Source organism: Bos javanicus, chromosome 6 (assembly GCF_032452875.1).
Source record: "Bos javanicus breed banteng chromosome 6, ARS-OSU_banteng_1.0, whole genome shotgun sequence".
Lineage (NCBI taxonomy): Eukaryota > Metazoa > Chordata > Mammalia > Artiodactyla > Bovidae > Bos > Bos javanicus.
The window spans coordinates 18,482,257-18,497,403 of NC_083873.1; the positions used below are offsets into that span (position 1 = coordinate 18,482,257).

General features: G+C 41.2%; 1 protein-coding gene across 2 annotated transcripts in view; it reads left to right on the plus strand.

Annotated features, from left to right (window-relative positions):
- The first annotated feature begins 3,728 nt into the window (after positions 1 to 3,728).
- Positions 3,729 to 15,147, plus strand: part of DKK2 (dickkopf WNT signaling pathway inhibitor 2) — a 125,441-nt gene continuing 114,022 nt past the window's right edge. The window contains exon 1 of one of the 2 annotated variants that reach the window (XM_061419447.1): positions 3,729 to 4,010. In XM_061419447.1, the coding sequence (XP_061275431.1) occupies positions 3,750 to 4,010 (261 nt within the window). In that variant the 5' untranslated portion in view covers positions 3,729 to 3,749. The remainder of the gene's footprint in view (positions 4,011 to 15,147) is intronic. The other variant, XM_061419448.1, reaches the window with a different exon arrangement.

Sequence of the window (15,147 nt, forward strand, 5' to 3'; positions counted from 1 at the left end):
GAACAGAGGAAGGTCATGGCAGCAACTCCTGAGATGGGTGGAGGCAGATTTCAGTAAGTCACGGCCTTCACAGTGGAATGTGAGCCCCTCCAATGCCAAGGCCCTGACTTACTCACTTTTATATAGTCAAGGTCCTACGTTTAATTAGTTTACAGTGAATAAATGAGCAACTGATAATGGATTATTGTTGGAAGTAGTTGCTAATGCAGGGAGAGGTAATAGGATGGAAAACAAGAATAAGGCAACGAGGAGCACACTGAGCTCACGTTGGCCCTAAGTGTTCAGAAGGAAATCAGGACCCGGTAGGAACTGCTGAGTCAGTTGTGATTTTTCTGTGGAACCAAAGTTGACCCTAAAGTGAGGAGCAAAAAGAGGGAAATTATGGCCAAAGGAGAAAGAGGCACTTTCATCTGGTTAAGAGGACCCTATACTTCTGTACAGTGTTGCTTTTATACATTTGCTTCCTAATGATGCTATTGCAAAAGGTATAAAAGTCTGTTTTTGTAGAATATGAAATGTGTGTCTTCATACTTACGAAAACACATTAAGAAAACACGTGTGGGATCATGACAGTAATCCAAAGGATTACGTTTATTTGCAGTTAGTTGATTTTGTGTATGCGTATCTACTTGTCTGCATGTGGGTTTTGTGTGTCTGTTTCTGTCTTCTATACAGTGTTACAGAGAGCATTTGTATCATGAATGAAATTAGTTTTTTACCTCCTTTTTTAGCCTCAGGTGCAGTTGTGTATGTTTTAGCAGTTGATTTTGTTTTATATAAAAGGGACAATGTTTGTGAAAGTAACTTTCATGTGAACTTTGATTTTTAACTGTATTTGCAAAGTTTGCTTTTGGAATTTGTAGGGTCCTGTGTAAACCTCTGAGATAATCTCTTTATCCTGATATCCAGAGCCTAGGGGTTTCTCAAGAGTACATATGCTGAGCTTTACACTTATTTCTTTGTAGAACATGCCAGGAGTTAGGTTCTGACTATGTAGCATCTTACTTTGGTGGTAAAGAAAGAGGGAATCAACAGAAACACGCAAAGTATCTTCAAATTTTCTTTTGATTCATTTGAGGTGGTTCTTCAGCAGATTGTGGATATCCACACTCTTCAAGTGGAGGTTAAGCAATTTATTGCTTACATATGTAACTCCCTTTTCCTCTTGCTCTAAAATGCTCTTGAAAAATATACAAACCTTTAGGCTCCTAAGTTAATTTTATCTATTTCTCTGATTGGCAAATCCCAATGAAGACAAAAGATACGCCCCTGTATAAAGGCTATGCGTTGAATCCCAAGTACTGATCTATAGAGTGTAAGTCAGTTTTCTTGCCCTCCAGTAGTGCCTGGAATGTTTCACTTGTCCTTACAAATCCATTTCTGGGCACATTTTTTAAAAGTGAAAAAAATATTTTTTAAAGGTAAATCTCTTATATTCTGAGGAAGCACATGGAAATCTGAAGAAAACATACCTGAGGATTCCTCAAATTTTAATCACCTTTTGCTTGTGTATTCGAAAAGAAAAAAAAAATCATTCTGAAAATGAATTCCACACACAGATTCACACAACAGGGCAGAGAAACATGCAAGGCTGGTGCAGCCTGGGGGACCCAGCTGTAAATTCACACTTTAGACCTCAGCCCTTTTGCGAGAAAAGAAAGAAATGGCTAGCGTTCTCAGTACCACCTTGACTGTGTGTCCCTGTCCATTCCCTTGTGTGCTAGGATCCGATGTGAAAGCTGAGGAACTCGGGTCTGAAAATTCGACAGCCTGTTCCGAAAGAACAGCTTCCTCCCCTAGCTGTTCTCCACCGAGTGGTGGTGCCGCACAGCCTCGACTTCTCTGTGCACAGATGGTAGCACAGCAGAGAAGGAGAAATGCAACAATTTCCTAAGCCCTCGGATTGTTTTGGAAGCTTGGGCGCTCTATTGCCTCTGATCATCTCCAAACCGGGAGATTGCCTGGGACAAGTCTCATCTCTAGCATTTACTTCCTCGCCTCGCCAGCTGCCACTGGCGCCCCCAAGCGCCACGCTCGAGCCCTTTTCTGAACCTCTTTCCCGCCGAAGCAAAGGAGACCTGGCGAGCCTCCGGGTCTCCCAGGAAAGGCATTGCATATAATTGCCAGAGGCTAAGAGGCAGAAAGCAGAACCTCAGAGACTCCCTCGCCCGCAGTTCATTCCTATCTGGGATTTCCTCTTTGCAAAGGAGGAGTTGCCTAGGATGATAAAGATGCCCGTAGAACTGTGCGGTTCAGAGCTCAGGTCCCCAGCCTCTATTCCTCCCGCTCCTCAAAGACAGAGACAAACAGCTATTTGTGTGGTGGGGAGGGGGTCTGTAGGGTGAAGAAGGAGGAGACGAGAAAGTGCCAAATGCCTCTTGGTAGCGTGGTGGGACTTTCTTTCCCCCTTCTCTGATGCTCTTCTTCCCAAAGCCCCATCTGGATCGGTTACACACTCCCTGGCGCACCAATACAGTGCCAGCCTCACACATCCTCTGGGAGGCACAGGCTAAAACCCAACGTGAGTGTACACAGACCATTAACGCCCAGATGCTCATTTTCCTTAACCTTCTGTCGGGCTTTTCTAGGGCTCCTCTCGGAGTCAGGGACTGGAGGTGGGTTGGGGAACCCATGGAAGGGTGCTGGCAGTCCTGAACCGCGGTGGCAGTTCGCCCCTCTTCATTTCCACATTTGCCCTCCGTTTGTTGGCAAAGGCTTTTCCACCCTCTGGTGCGGTTGGTTGTCAGGAATTAGGAGTCCGCCTGTTACTCTTGGGGTAAATCCCATCTTCTCAGTTGCTGTTCGGTGGAAGGGTAGTGGGAGGGGGCGAGGAGAAGCATAAGGGGAAGCCTCAGAAGGAAAAGCCGCAAGAAAAAGAGAAAGGGGGCGGGCGGGGACGTGGGGGTGATAGAAACGGTTTTAGTCTTTGTCACTCTTAAACTGGGGGCGGAGGGAACACCCCCCCAACCACCCCGCTGTGAGAAGCTATAAAAAGCAAAGGGGGCGGCGGTGAGAGAGCAGACGCAGCGAGGGAGACCGCGCGGAGCGCAGGGCAGCTCCCGGGGCAACGCAGCATCCCTGGCAGCGCTTGGCTGCGGGCTGGTTGAACACCGCTTCGGGCGACTTTGCATGCGCGTGGGAAACCTTAGCTGGCCTCTGATCTCCAGGGTCCGGTCTGGGGGCGGTTTCTGATCTCCCATATTAGTGCCCGCTAACTTTGAAAAGGAGGACTTGAGTCCCGCAGAGGTTGAGACCTAAGAGGTAGAGAAGGAAGAGAGGAGAGAAAACGCAACTGAGGCCGAAGGAGAACGAACTCATGTGGACCTCCTGAGCAGTTAAGAGGAGGACTGGACCTCTGAGAGCCGAGGCAGAACCTCGGAGGAGGTGTGGGCAAGGAGCAACGGAAGCGGTGCGGTCCGTGGGGCTGGGTCTGCTTGCACCTCGGGTCACGCCTCCTTGGCGAGAAGGCGCCTCGCCTTTGATTGCTTCCAGTTACTGCAGAACTTCCTGCCCTGGCGGAGAAGCGGGTCTTGCTTGGGTCGCGCTTACTCCGGGTCTGAGGCTTGAGACTCAGTTCACACGGTGCTGGGCCCCCAAAGCCAAGTGGGGTTGGGGGAACAGAGTCTGCGAGTCCCGGCGCCCCGAGTGCAGGGCCCCGTGTTGGGGTCCTCCTTCCCATTTGTATCCGCATCCTTGCGGGCTTTGCGCCTCCCCGGGGGACCCCTTGCCGGGAGACCCCTCGCCGGGAGATGGCCGCATTGATGCGGGGCAAGGACTCCTCCCGCTGCCTGCTCCTACTGGCCGCGGTGCTGATGGTGGAGAGCTCACAGTTCGGCAGCTCACGGGCCAAACTCAACTCCATCAAGTCCTCTCTGGGCGGGGAGACGCCTGCCCAGGCCGCCAATCGATCTGCGGGCACTTACCAAGGACTGGCTTTCGGCGGCAGTAAGAAGGGCAAAAACCTGGGGCAGGTAGGAAAATACCCCCAATACACTCCTCAACCAGAAGAGGTAGGGACCGGGGCTCTTGGGCACTTCATTTGACTTAGCCCACACGGAGTGCGCCCCCAGGTGTGGCGCACAGGATAGCTGGGGAGGGGTTCCCAGATGCACGATTGCGCTGGTGGGGATGGCTGTGTGGGTGTGAGTGCTGGAGGATATGGAGCGGGCGGGATGGATAGGGGATAGGGTACTTTGTCATTTCTGTTTTGGGATATGGGCATGTACGGAGCCCTAGTGAGTACCGATGGGGAAAATGGGCAGGACGATCCTTCTCCGCATTTAACACAGCGGATGTCGAGGATGCTGTTACTAGCTAACACACAGCAACTATTGGGTGTCAGGTATTGTTCTACGAGTTTTCCATATATTTAATCTTCACCACCCTATGAGCTTGGCGCTGTTATTATGCCTTCCCTGCAAATGAGGAAACTTAGGCAAGGAGTAGAAGCTATTTGCCCAAGGCACACACTTAGTGTAGGTGGCAGAGCGGGATTCCAATTCGGACAGTCTGAGTCCAGTTTCTGGGCTCTTATCCCATGCACTTTACAATCCGAAGGGAAAATTTACCGGTTTTCAGGTTCTCCTTCCTTCTCAGTTCCGTGAAGTTAGGTCACATACAGAAAACCTCAGTACCCGTGCATTTCTCACGTCTGGATATAAATCATCCCAGAGGAAACAAAATAATGAGCTGACAGAGGTAGTATCAGGTGCGGAGGACCAGGGTACCTGGGACATAGCCAGGAGAACTCCCGAGGTATGTTTTCCAGTGAAAACTTTGCCGAGCATCTTTGTCTCTCTGTCACACAGGCAGACAGGGAGATTGACAGTCATGCAAGTAGTTACACAAACAGACACAGAGAGAAGAGCTCGCATACTCCACGCGGCACCCGCTGTGGCCAGCACACAGCAGCCAGGAAAGGGGGCCCTGTGGGCACTGGGAACCACTACAGCTCCCCCTTCCGCTCCTTTTGTGGGAAGCCAAGACTGAGAGCCAGTTTGCCCAGCAGCACCGGCACCTCACACAGCCCAACTGTCAACTCATAAAGGCAGCTCATTGCCTCACAGATTGTGGGTTTCCTCGTTTTACGAGAGGAGCCTGCTGCAGCTGCTGTGCGCGCTCTCAGCAGCGTCTTCCACTGCCCATGCCCGCAGCGCAGGCGTCAGGGTGAAGATTGACAGCCAAGCCCGGTCTTGGAGGGACCACAGGGAAGAGTCTGCTCTGCTTGGCCCCCTACTGCCCTCTCACGGGGAGAGTTTTGCTAGTTCTACAGTTCCAGAATGCTTCCTGGGTTCTGAAATGTCAAACATTTCAGCTCTCCTCTGAAAGGAAAACAAAGTCTGCAAACACAGGATTCTTTTTAATGACTCAGGGGAAATAAGAAACTATACATCTGCATACACACCACAGGCATACATGTCCTGTGCATATTCTCACACGTGTGCACACACCTCCATCCACACTTACAAGACCATTCTCATTGCTCTTTTCTCCTCGTTAGGAAATGCTCTGCCGTTTTCAATAGGAACTGACAGCATTCTCTTAGAAACCCATCACACAATGGGTCAAAGCTTACAGAGAAAGGGTGCGCTCAGTCCAAATCATCTGACTTTCTCCCCTAATGTTACTGACTTCAAATTCCACCTTATCAGTTGTTGAAAAGAGCCGTGTTGAGTTCAGCCAAGAACAGAGGGATGGACCCAGTAATCTTTGAGGTTCCTTTTGATTCTAATCTATGTACATTCTGTGAATTTCTGTAAAGAAGTTTAAAAGCTTCTGACACCATGGGCCCCAACACCTAATGTTGCTCAGTCAAATTATCAGTTATATCAGTACTACCACTAGCCATAGGGTTATATGGGCTAGACTGTGGGATCCATCTAAAAACCTGGCTTATCACTTATGTGTTGATATCAATCCATACACAAATATGTTTGCTTATTTTTCTCTCTCTCCAAATTTCTGCTCCTTAAAGAGGATTTGAGTTATGTTGCATGTCTTCAAATTGAAGATTTCTTTTATGCATCAGTTGAAGTTCCTTTTTTTTTTTGAGTTGAATATCTTTTATGCTCTCCATATCTTAGTGGTTCAATGGAATATATTTCATTATATTCACTTAATTGTAATACAGGATCCTTAAAAATTGACATCGGATTTGTGAGAAAATTGTAACATATTAGAGACAGTGGGAACATGGAATGAAACACTGAGTTGAATCACAGGAAGATAGCTGGAAAATAAAATTATTATCTTTTGTATATTCTGGCTTTGCACTTGTTTATCGGGTGGTCTAAAATGTGTACTGCTGTGAAGGAACAAATAGAAAAAAAAACTGTTTCTTATAGAGGTAGAGGAATTCTTTGAATACTTATGGATCTCTTTATCTTCTTTCTTCCACTTCTTATGTGGTTACCAAAAATTTTAGCACTCTTATTTTCAACAGTGGAATGGAAATTAGAAAGATTGTTCCAAACGAAAGAGGCCACATCCTTTTATGGAGAAAAACTACAAATAAAATTCAGTTGAGCTGAATTTTTATCCATCACAAAATAATTGATTGAGAAAATTTGTAAGTAAAATGCCAACTGTCAAAACTAATTATATAGTGTCATTTTGAGGCCTAATATGTCTGTCTCCCATCCTCAGTCTTTGATTGATGATGTTCTGTCAATCAGTCACTGACTTGGTCCGACTAAGAGTCGTGTTCGACTCTTTGCGACCCTGTGGACTGTAGCCCGCCAGGTTCCTCTGTCCGTGGGATTTTCCAGGCAAGAATACTGGTGTGTGTTGCCATGCCCTCCTCCAGGGAGTCTTCCCAACCTAGGGATTGAATCCAGGTCTCCCGCACTGCAGGTGGATTCTTTACTGTCTGAGCCACCAGGGAAGCCCTGAACAGTAAAGATACAGGGACCAGAGACTGTAAGATAAAACCTCAAGTATGAGTGTCAGAAACTTAGTCTTTAGTCTTCTTTTCCTTAAGTGAAAGTTGAATGATTGTCTACTTTTCCTGATTTATTTTCATAATGGAGAATAAAAATAAAAATGTTATTGCTATTGCAGAAGAAATTGTTGAAGAAATTTAATAATTCATTAATCTACAAACGTGAAAATGAGGCTAAATGGGCTCCAAGGTTTTCTTGATTCACCGTAGTCTGATGTCATATAAAGAAAATATTCTTATTTATAGGAATTCTACTTGTCCTGTCAGCAAGGTGGATTATTTGTAAATCACTTCTGGAAAAGTTGTCTTTGAATTTCAGGAAAGATTTAGAGGGTGCCCAGAGAAAATCCACTGTTCTCCAGGGATGTTAAAATTCTCATCCTTAGGTTTGTTTTCAAAGATATAGTTATGAGTTTTGATTCAAACTGCCATAGAAAGTTGAATGTCTTACTCTTCATTCAGGTGATGGAAACAGAAGTAGCAAAAATTATTTTGGTGAATTATTCATATTGTTTTAATTTGACTTTCCACTTGCATCTATTATTACTGATGGGTTTTAAAAGGTAGTATGCGTTTGTATATGTATATTGGATAAATTAGATCGTAGGACTGTAACTAGCTTATATATGAATAATTTATACATCTCAATTTATGAAGAGACTTGCAAACTTTCTAAATCAAAAGCATTATTAGACAAAATTTCAATATCATGTGAACAAATATATTCTGTTAAGTACACTATTGCTCAACATCACCTCAGGTGTATGAGGTATCGATTTTTGCAGGCCACCTTAAAGGCAGATTTTTTTTTCAAAAAGCAATTTATAAAATCAGTTTACCCTTGAAATGAACAGTGATTTTTTTTAATATGTGAATGAGAAATCTTTTGAATGTGTTTGTAATTGCTTCTTTTAGCCTTTACTCCTTGTTTTGTTTTTTGAGACCAGCAGATTTAATTTGAACACAACGCTGTATGAATTTGAAGTATTTGTAAAACTTATGATTAGAACTGTGAAAAATAATTATATTTTAAAGGTAGAAAAGCTTCTTGGTATATGTCTCTAAAAAGAAGGTGAAATTGGTTTCATATAAATTCAGATTCCATTATTTTCTAATATAATTTGGACATTTGAGGGACAGGGGTTTGATGAAATTATGTTGTAAGAAAAGAATGCTTGAAATACACTAAAACGGAAGCTTGAGGAAGTTGGTAAGAGAACACTAATATTTTTTTTTGAATTTTCTTTAATAAAAATGCCATATCTATTTGCATGCACTCATGAAAATGCTCATTGAAAAAAACTATAAATCCTATTTTCTGGAGGTGATCGCTTAACTTTCTAAAATTAGCCGTGACCTTTTTCTGAAAATCCCAGCCCAACTTTCCCCTCTTAGAGGTTAAATATTTGCTATCTCCTCTGTACTTCAGTTGACACTAAACGTAATCAGGAAAGCAAGTCATCTCTAAAATTAATTCTTTCCAAACAAACAAACAAAAATATTTGAAATACACTACACTACTTCTTTTCTTTATCAACAGTAGAGAGTTGATGGTTGACACAAGTGAAGGTTACCTAGTGAATAGCAAGAAAAGTATTTTAATGATAATCTAAGTGGGGACATCCATCATTTTATTTCTGTGTTAGAGAAGAGAAAGCAAAGGACAAGGTTACTTAAACTCACTCCAGCTGTGACTCTGACCTTACCATAGTCTTCTTGAGTACTCTTCTCTGATACAAACTCATTCCCAGGATATTTCAAATCGTATAATTTTTAAAGTAGAGAAAGCAATGTAATAGAAGGGTACCTAGGAGACTATCGTGCTTTCTTCTTCTTTTCCCTGCACAGTTATATTAAGTGTACAGTAAAATGACCTGTTAAATTACAGAGGCCTTTATAATAGTCAGTATATTTAGTATTTTAGACTCAGACTCTTCTGGCTGTTCATTCTTTGGTATTGATGTAGCATTGAAAAGAGTTACAATCTTATTTTTGTGATTTCCTCGGGGCCCTTTTAAGTCATTTTGCTTCATTATACCTCTAGTCATAAAGGTGATAAAGCTACTCCTAGTTAATTATTTAACCATTGAAAACATTTATGCAATATTTATATTCCTCTTAGAGTCATTTTTTAAAAAATCTGAAGCAACCTCCCCAAAACAAAATTAATAATAATAGATAGATTTTTGTGTCATGTAACATTGCTTTAAGATTACATAGAAATATGTTAATATGGAATGTAAAACAAAACTTTAGTATTACTGTTTAAGGAAAGCAGAAGTTAATTGTTTTTCTTCCTCTGTTCCCGCTTTACTTTCCAGGAATTAGAGAACGATATATTTTTCTCTAATAGTTGTTGTTGTTGTTTTCCAGAATAAATATAAACCATTCTCCCACACACAGAGGTCAACTGATATAAAATACGGGTGATTGTTTTTTTTTGATAGGAACATCTGTCCACAGGAGGAAAGTCAACATCCAAATATTTTAAATAGTGGCTTCCCAATGAGTCTCTCTTGTTAACAGTTTTGGGTTACTGCCCACTTCTTTGGGTTCAAAACAAGAAAGGAAGACCATGAGTAACACCAACGTCTCATCGGAGTCCTTAGGGACAGTTCATCCTGTAAATCCTTGTCTTTGTTATGGCAAATTAAATCAGAAACCATTGAGGCAGAAGAGATTTCAATATCAGATATAAACTGACGTATTTTAACTCAGTTTATGCAGCACTAAAAACAGAATTAGTATTTTAACTTTTATCCACAACCAGTGAACCTGATTAGGATACTACGTTTGTGGGATTTTAATAGTAGCTTCGATTTATCTATGTGCTTCAATGTAGGAATAAAGTCAGCAAAACAGAAAAGTAGTAAATATTTTAATAAGTTACTTATCTCTTTTCCACAGTCAGATAAAAGGGACAAATGTGCATCAGATATCTTTTGAAATATATTGCAGGGTCTAATTTAATTGGTTGATTCTACTTAAGTATTATAATTTTGGTACATACAATAGCTTAAATTTAAATATTTCATTATCATACAACGTTTTAGCTATCCCACCCTGTCTGAAGCAGGCAAATAAATAAAAGCAGTGAATGAATATGAACATTAATTAGAAAAACAAAGCATTACAATTAGGGAGAGAGACTTTTTTAAGTGTTAGATTTATCCAAATATCTCCTAAAAATTTTAGCTCTCCATGTTATGCTTTATCATGTAGAATAAGAATGTTCTTCCCAGGACTGGAAGACAAGAGTGGCTTTCCGATATCATTTTCTTAAATTGGCTTGCAAGTTGGTATAGCACACATTAAATTATAGTAAATGGTTCCATTTGTTACTTATTTACTCTGCCAGGCATTGCTTCAAAAACTTCATTTGAATTAATTTTTTTCATTCTCTCAGTAGCCCTTTGAAGCGAGTAAGTCCTAATATTGCCCTTCTTTTTATAAATGATAAAGCAATAATTCTCCTGGGACACAGAGGGGTTTTGCCATTTGTACCAGTCACACAGCAGTAGGTGCAGAAAGCCACAACATGGACCTAAGTGATGTAGTGTTAGAGCCTGAATAGTTACCTACCAGGCTGCGCTGCCACAGTGTCCAGCCAAATAAGACATGGGTACGCTATCTATACAATACAGAGTTAAGAGGAGACATGGACCTTTATTTTATTCTTCCCTATTCTATTTTCAACTCACACAGGTATGACTCTAGGTTCATTAAAAACCATAGCAAAACCCAAACCCAAACCATCAAGCAGTTGATGCCAACTGCTACTCTGAGTAGCCAGAGTATGAGAATAGTTTATGGACTCAAAAGCAGACACATAGTAGTGTCATCTCTGCCTTTACTTGCCTCCCTGCCAGAGAAAATTCACTAACACACGCATGCGCACACACACACACACACCCTCTTTCTTTCTCCTACTCTTCTCCATTAAATTATTGCATTGCCGCGAGTAGAAAGGAACGCTATTGCATAAATCCTATTTTGCTCTCCGTAACCACCACACAGTACCCTTCCCCCTGCCTCTAAGTGACACTGTGTGCCCACTGACATCAGCAATGTGGGGGCCTTCCCAGCGGCCTCTCTGGAGTGACTTTCCATTGGTCTGGCTGGCATCCATCACACTCTGATCAGAGAGGAGAAGCCATTTAGAACTTGCTATCGGTTTTGTTTTTCCTTTACTTTTGACCTCCTCCTAACTGCCTTTCAGATAATCGGTTGATTTGTAGCAGCACTAGAGTTTCGTAACAGAACTCCTAGGGGAGTTTTTCTCAATTGCATCTGGCTAGCTTAATGGCTTTGGAAAAGCCACTTAATCTCTGGTCCTTTTTAAAAAAATCTGTAAAATAGGATAATAATAACAATAGCAACCATAATAGTAATAACACTCAACTTACTGGGCAACAGGGAGGAAGAGGAAAGTGCACTCAGTCATTTAACTGATGTTATTATTTCTATTACCATTACAGAAATATGTAAGGTCAAGTGCTCCTGTAAAAAATAGAAAGTGGCTACTTAATTTTCCCCACCAAGATGGGCAGGAGTAACTAAATGAATGCATATGATATACATGAAGGAAACAAATGAACTCAATTACACCAATGCCAAGAATTGTCAATCAGAAGAAAACAAGACAAAAAAACATACATATACACACATACATATGCTATCATGTTTCTTGTACTGCATGTTAGCATTAAAAGTGATAATAGGTCAGTGTTGTAAAAAAAAAGCAAAATAGTACGCAATTGAATAATTGGTGAAATTACACAGAAGCAAGAGTGTACCAGACATTAAAAATACAACCATGATAGGAGGGGGTCCTAACAAGGATGGCAATATTAGTTATTTAAGCATAGGAACCAAAACAGTTGAAAAACATATTAGAGTCAGCTGCCAACAGCATTAATTTGATATTCTCTAAAGTAAGACAACCTGTGTAGACGCAAACTTCTTGACACTTTATGCAGAGCGCTTGGACCCCGAAGAGCTTGCTAAGAATTTGGAAGACTTAAAACCCTCTTTGAGTGTCAGCCTGTCATGTACGAGGCGGACTCATAGATTCAGAGCTCATTATTCCCATTCCATCCCCTTGTTTGTTTTGAGTTCTTTTTTTTAAGATTCAGGTAATCTGGAAATATTTTGATAATGTTAAACTGAGAGTGAAAGTCAACTCACTGGAGTATGTAATATACTTCTTTCAATGTATTAGATATAAACTGCCAGTAAGAGTTTCTATCTGGTAATGAACTAAAAACCTTCATTCAGATGGGGAAACCGTCATTTAAAATCAATCAACTGAGATGACGGCTCAGAGTCAAATAACAGTGTTCACTTGCTCATTCTAATTTCATCTCAGCCTTTTGAAATTTGGCTCAACGAGCATTGTCTTAATTTGTCACTTGAAATCCAAAGTCTGTTTTCTAGTCCCCATCCTGTATACTCTGTAGCCTGTTATCTATCTCTTATACCTAATACATTCCCCTACTTCTGTAATATTACAAATTTTTCTTTTCCGTTCTGGTTCATTCCTCTTTATGGTTTTCACTGATTCCTCCACAGCGTTGTGCTATAAATGTGGGCATTCCTTCACATTCTCTCCCCAGTTCTCTTTTCTTTCTGTTCCATCTTCTTTTCTTTCCTTGTGTGTGGGTGTGCTGTGCTTAGTCACTCAGTTGTGTCTGACTCTTCGAGACCCTTTGGACTGCAGCCTGCCAAGCTCCTCTGTCCATGGAATCTTTTTCAGGCAAGAATACTGAGTGGATTGCCATTTCCTTCTCCAGGAGATCTTCCAGACTCAGGGATCTAACCCGGGTCTCTTATGTCTCCTGCATTGCAGGCAGATTCTATACTATCTGAGCCATCAGGGAAACCCATTATTTCCTTATTTGAAATCGTTTGTCACTTATGGAGGTATGTTTGTTTAAACTACTGAGCCTCCTTGCCTGCTCAACTGTTTTGGAAGTCCTTCCAGAAACAAACAAATCTCCATATCGAAATGTAACCTTTTATGGTTAACATCAAATTGTCAGGAATCAGGCAACCAGGTCTTTTTGATTTCTAAATGTTATAAAAAAAGCCTGCTAGAAAGTTCCCGGGGTCAGACTAATGCAGGTCACAAGAATCTAGTCTGATTACCCCAACTTCTTATGCTCTGGTCTGTTTCGTCACTCGCTGCTGATCAATGAAAGCTGTGTACATTCCTATCAATGCTTTTGTTTCTTGAACTTTGTGTATTTGAATCCTTGGGATTTAAATGGCCTCCAATTTTTTTCCCTCTATGATGAACTTGTTACATTAATATCTGATGAGAAGATGCAAGTATCTATTATTTATGCTTATTAAATGTTACATATTATAATATGCACACAAATATTTTAAGCAATATGTAATGTTCGTTTTTATAGCTTGAACTATTCACTAAAGAGTCATTTTTTGCTACTTCCAATCTTATAAATGACTATTAATTTTTAGAGTGAGAAACCTCGACATTTATACATTTACTCAACATTTACCTGATACACTCTTAAAAGTGCTTGATATTTAATAACTGAATAAGAAGATTCTTAAAGTGTGCTTAATCACTATTAATCAAGATGGAGAGTGTTATAGAAAGAACCAAGAAAAACTTTTATCACCTGCAGGTTTCAAGAACTTGTATAACAGACTAAGGTGGGCATGCTTAGAGCTGGGATATACATTAGAAATCACCAAGTTTAACTCAGCTTATTTTACATATGAGGGAAGCAATTTGGGAGACTGTTGTGATCTGCTCTAATACTACAAATAATACTTTGCCTGTGACAAAGAAACTTCTGCTGAAACTTGTATCTTCTGACTTCTAGCAAGGGCCTTTCAAATAATAACAAAGCTCTGCAGACGAATTAATTTCAGTTGATTAAAAAAACTAATGGGAGATAAATTATATATAGAACCCCCTTTCAGCTCTCAATTTGTGTGTGTCAAAATGTATTAGCAAAGAATACAATACCATGATGACAACTGTGTCAGTAGGATTTAAAGAAAATTAATGAAATGACAGGGCTTTGGCTATATTATCCTTGCCTGCTCTTTTAGTCATGATACTTTAATAATGCATTTAGCAGGAAGCCTGGCTGAAGAGAGTCTCTACCAAAGAAAAACATTTTCCTTTGTAATCCAGAACATGCACACACGCATGCACACAACCCTGATAGAAGTTTCAACAATAAACACTCTTAAGATGCAGTTGTTCAGTCGCTCAGTTGTGTCTGACTCTTTGTGACCCCATGGACTGCAGCAGGCCAGGCAAAAAAAAAAAAAAAATTCTTTAGTCCTTTCCTTCTATTCTGCGCTGTGCTACTCTCTTGCTCTGTTCTCTTTGCTCTGTATCTTTGAATACTAGTCATCACTATAGAATAGACTGACCAAAACCTGTTGTTTGAAAAACCACTGACCCGTCTGCTATTGCCCTTGCCTTGCAGCAAACTCAGGGCATGATGGTTGGAGATCAGTAGTACTTGAGGAGTCAGCCCCAGTGAGGGAAGGTAGACAGCAGAGGCAAGCAGGTTTTCATGGAATGACGCATCCGTCATCTCAGACTGCTCCCACCTTCCCTTCTTAGCTGCCTATCAGCCTCTGGTCTCGATGTAGGGGAGCTCTTCACCTGGGATGGACCGAATCTCTGCCTCTCTATTTCAGGAGTAAGTGACTTAAAACAATGCTGTGTTTGGTACTTGGATGTTTCAGACATCTTAATGTTAGTCTGTTATCCCACGTTAGTATTGTTCTTTCTGGGTGTGTGCCCAGAATGTGTATCATCATACTTTATTTCTAAGAGTATACAGTTGAGGATACAGTTTCTACATAGGATAGCAGGGGAACGTGACACAGCCTGGACTATAGATTGAGAAGACCTGGTTAGCCTATTGTCTAACACGCTGGACATGAAGAAATCATCTGACACCTTCAAGCTTTAGTTTTCTCATCAGAAAAGTAGGGCCTGTAATGATGGTGTTTTATCTTATCTGTTTGCAAAATATAAAGCATTGCTTATTTACATTATATCTTTAGAGGCTGTTTTAATGAAAAAACTAAAGACCTTTCCACTCTGAATTTATGAACGATAAATCTGAATTAGTGTTAAACCAAGAATAAGTAATTCTAGGTGATTATGATTCTGGAATTATAAGTTCAGTTTCTGTTTTGATAGACTGCCT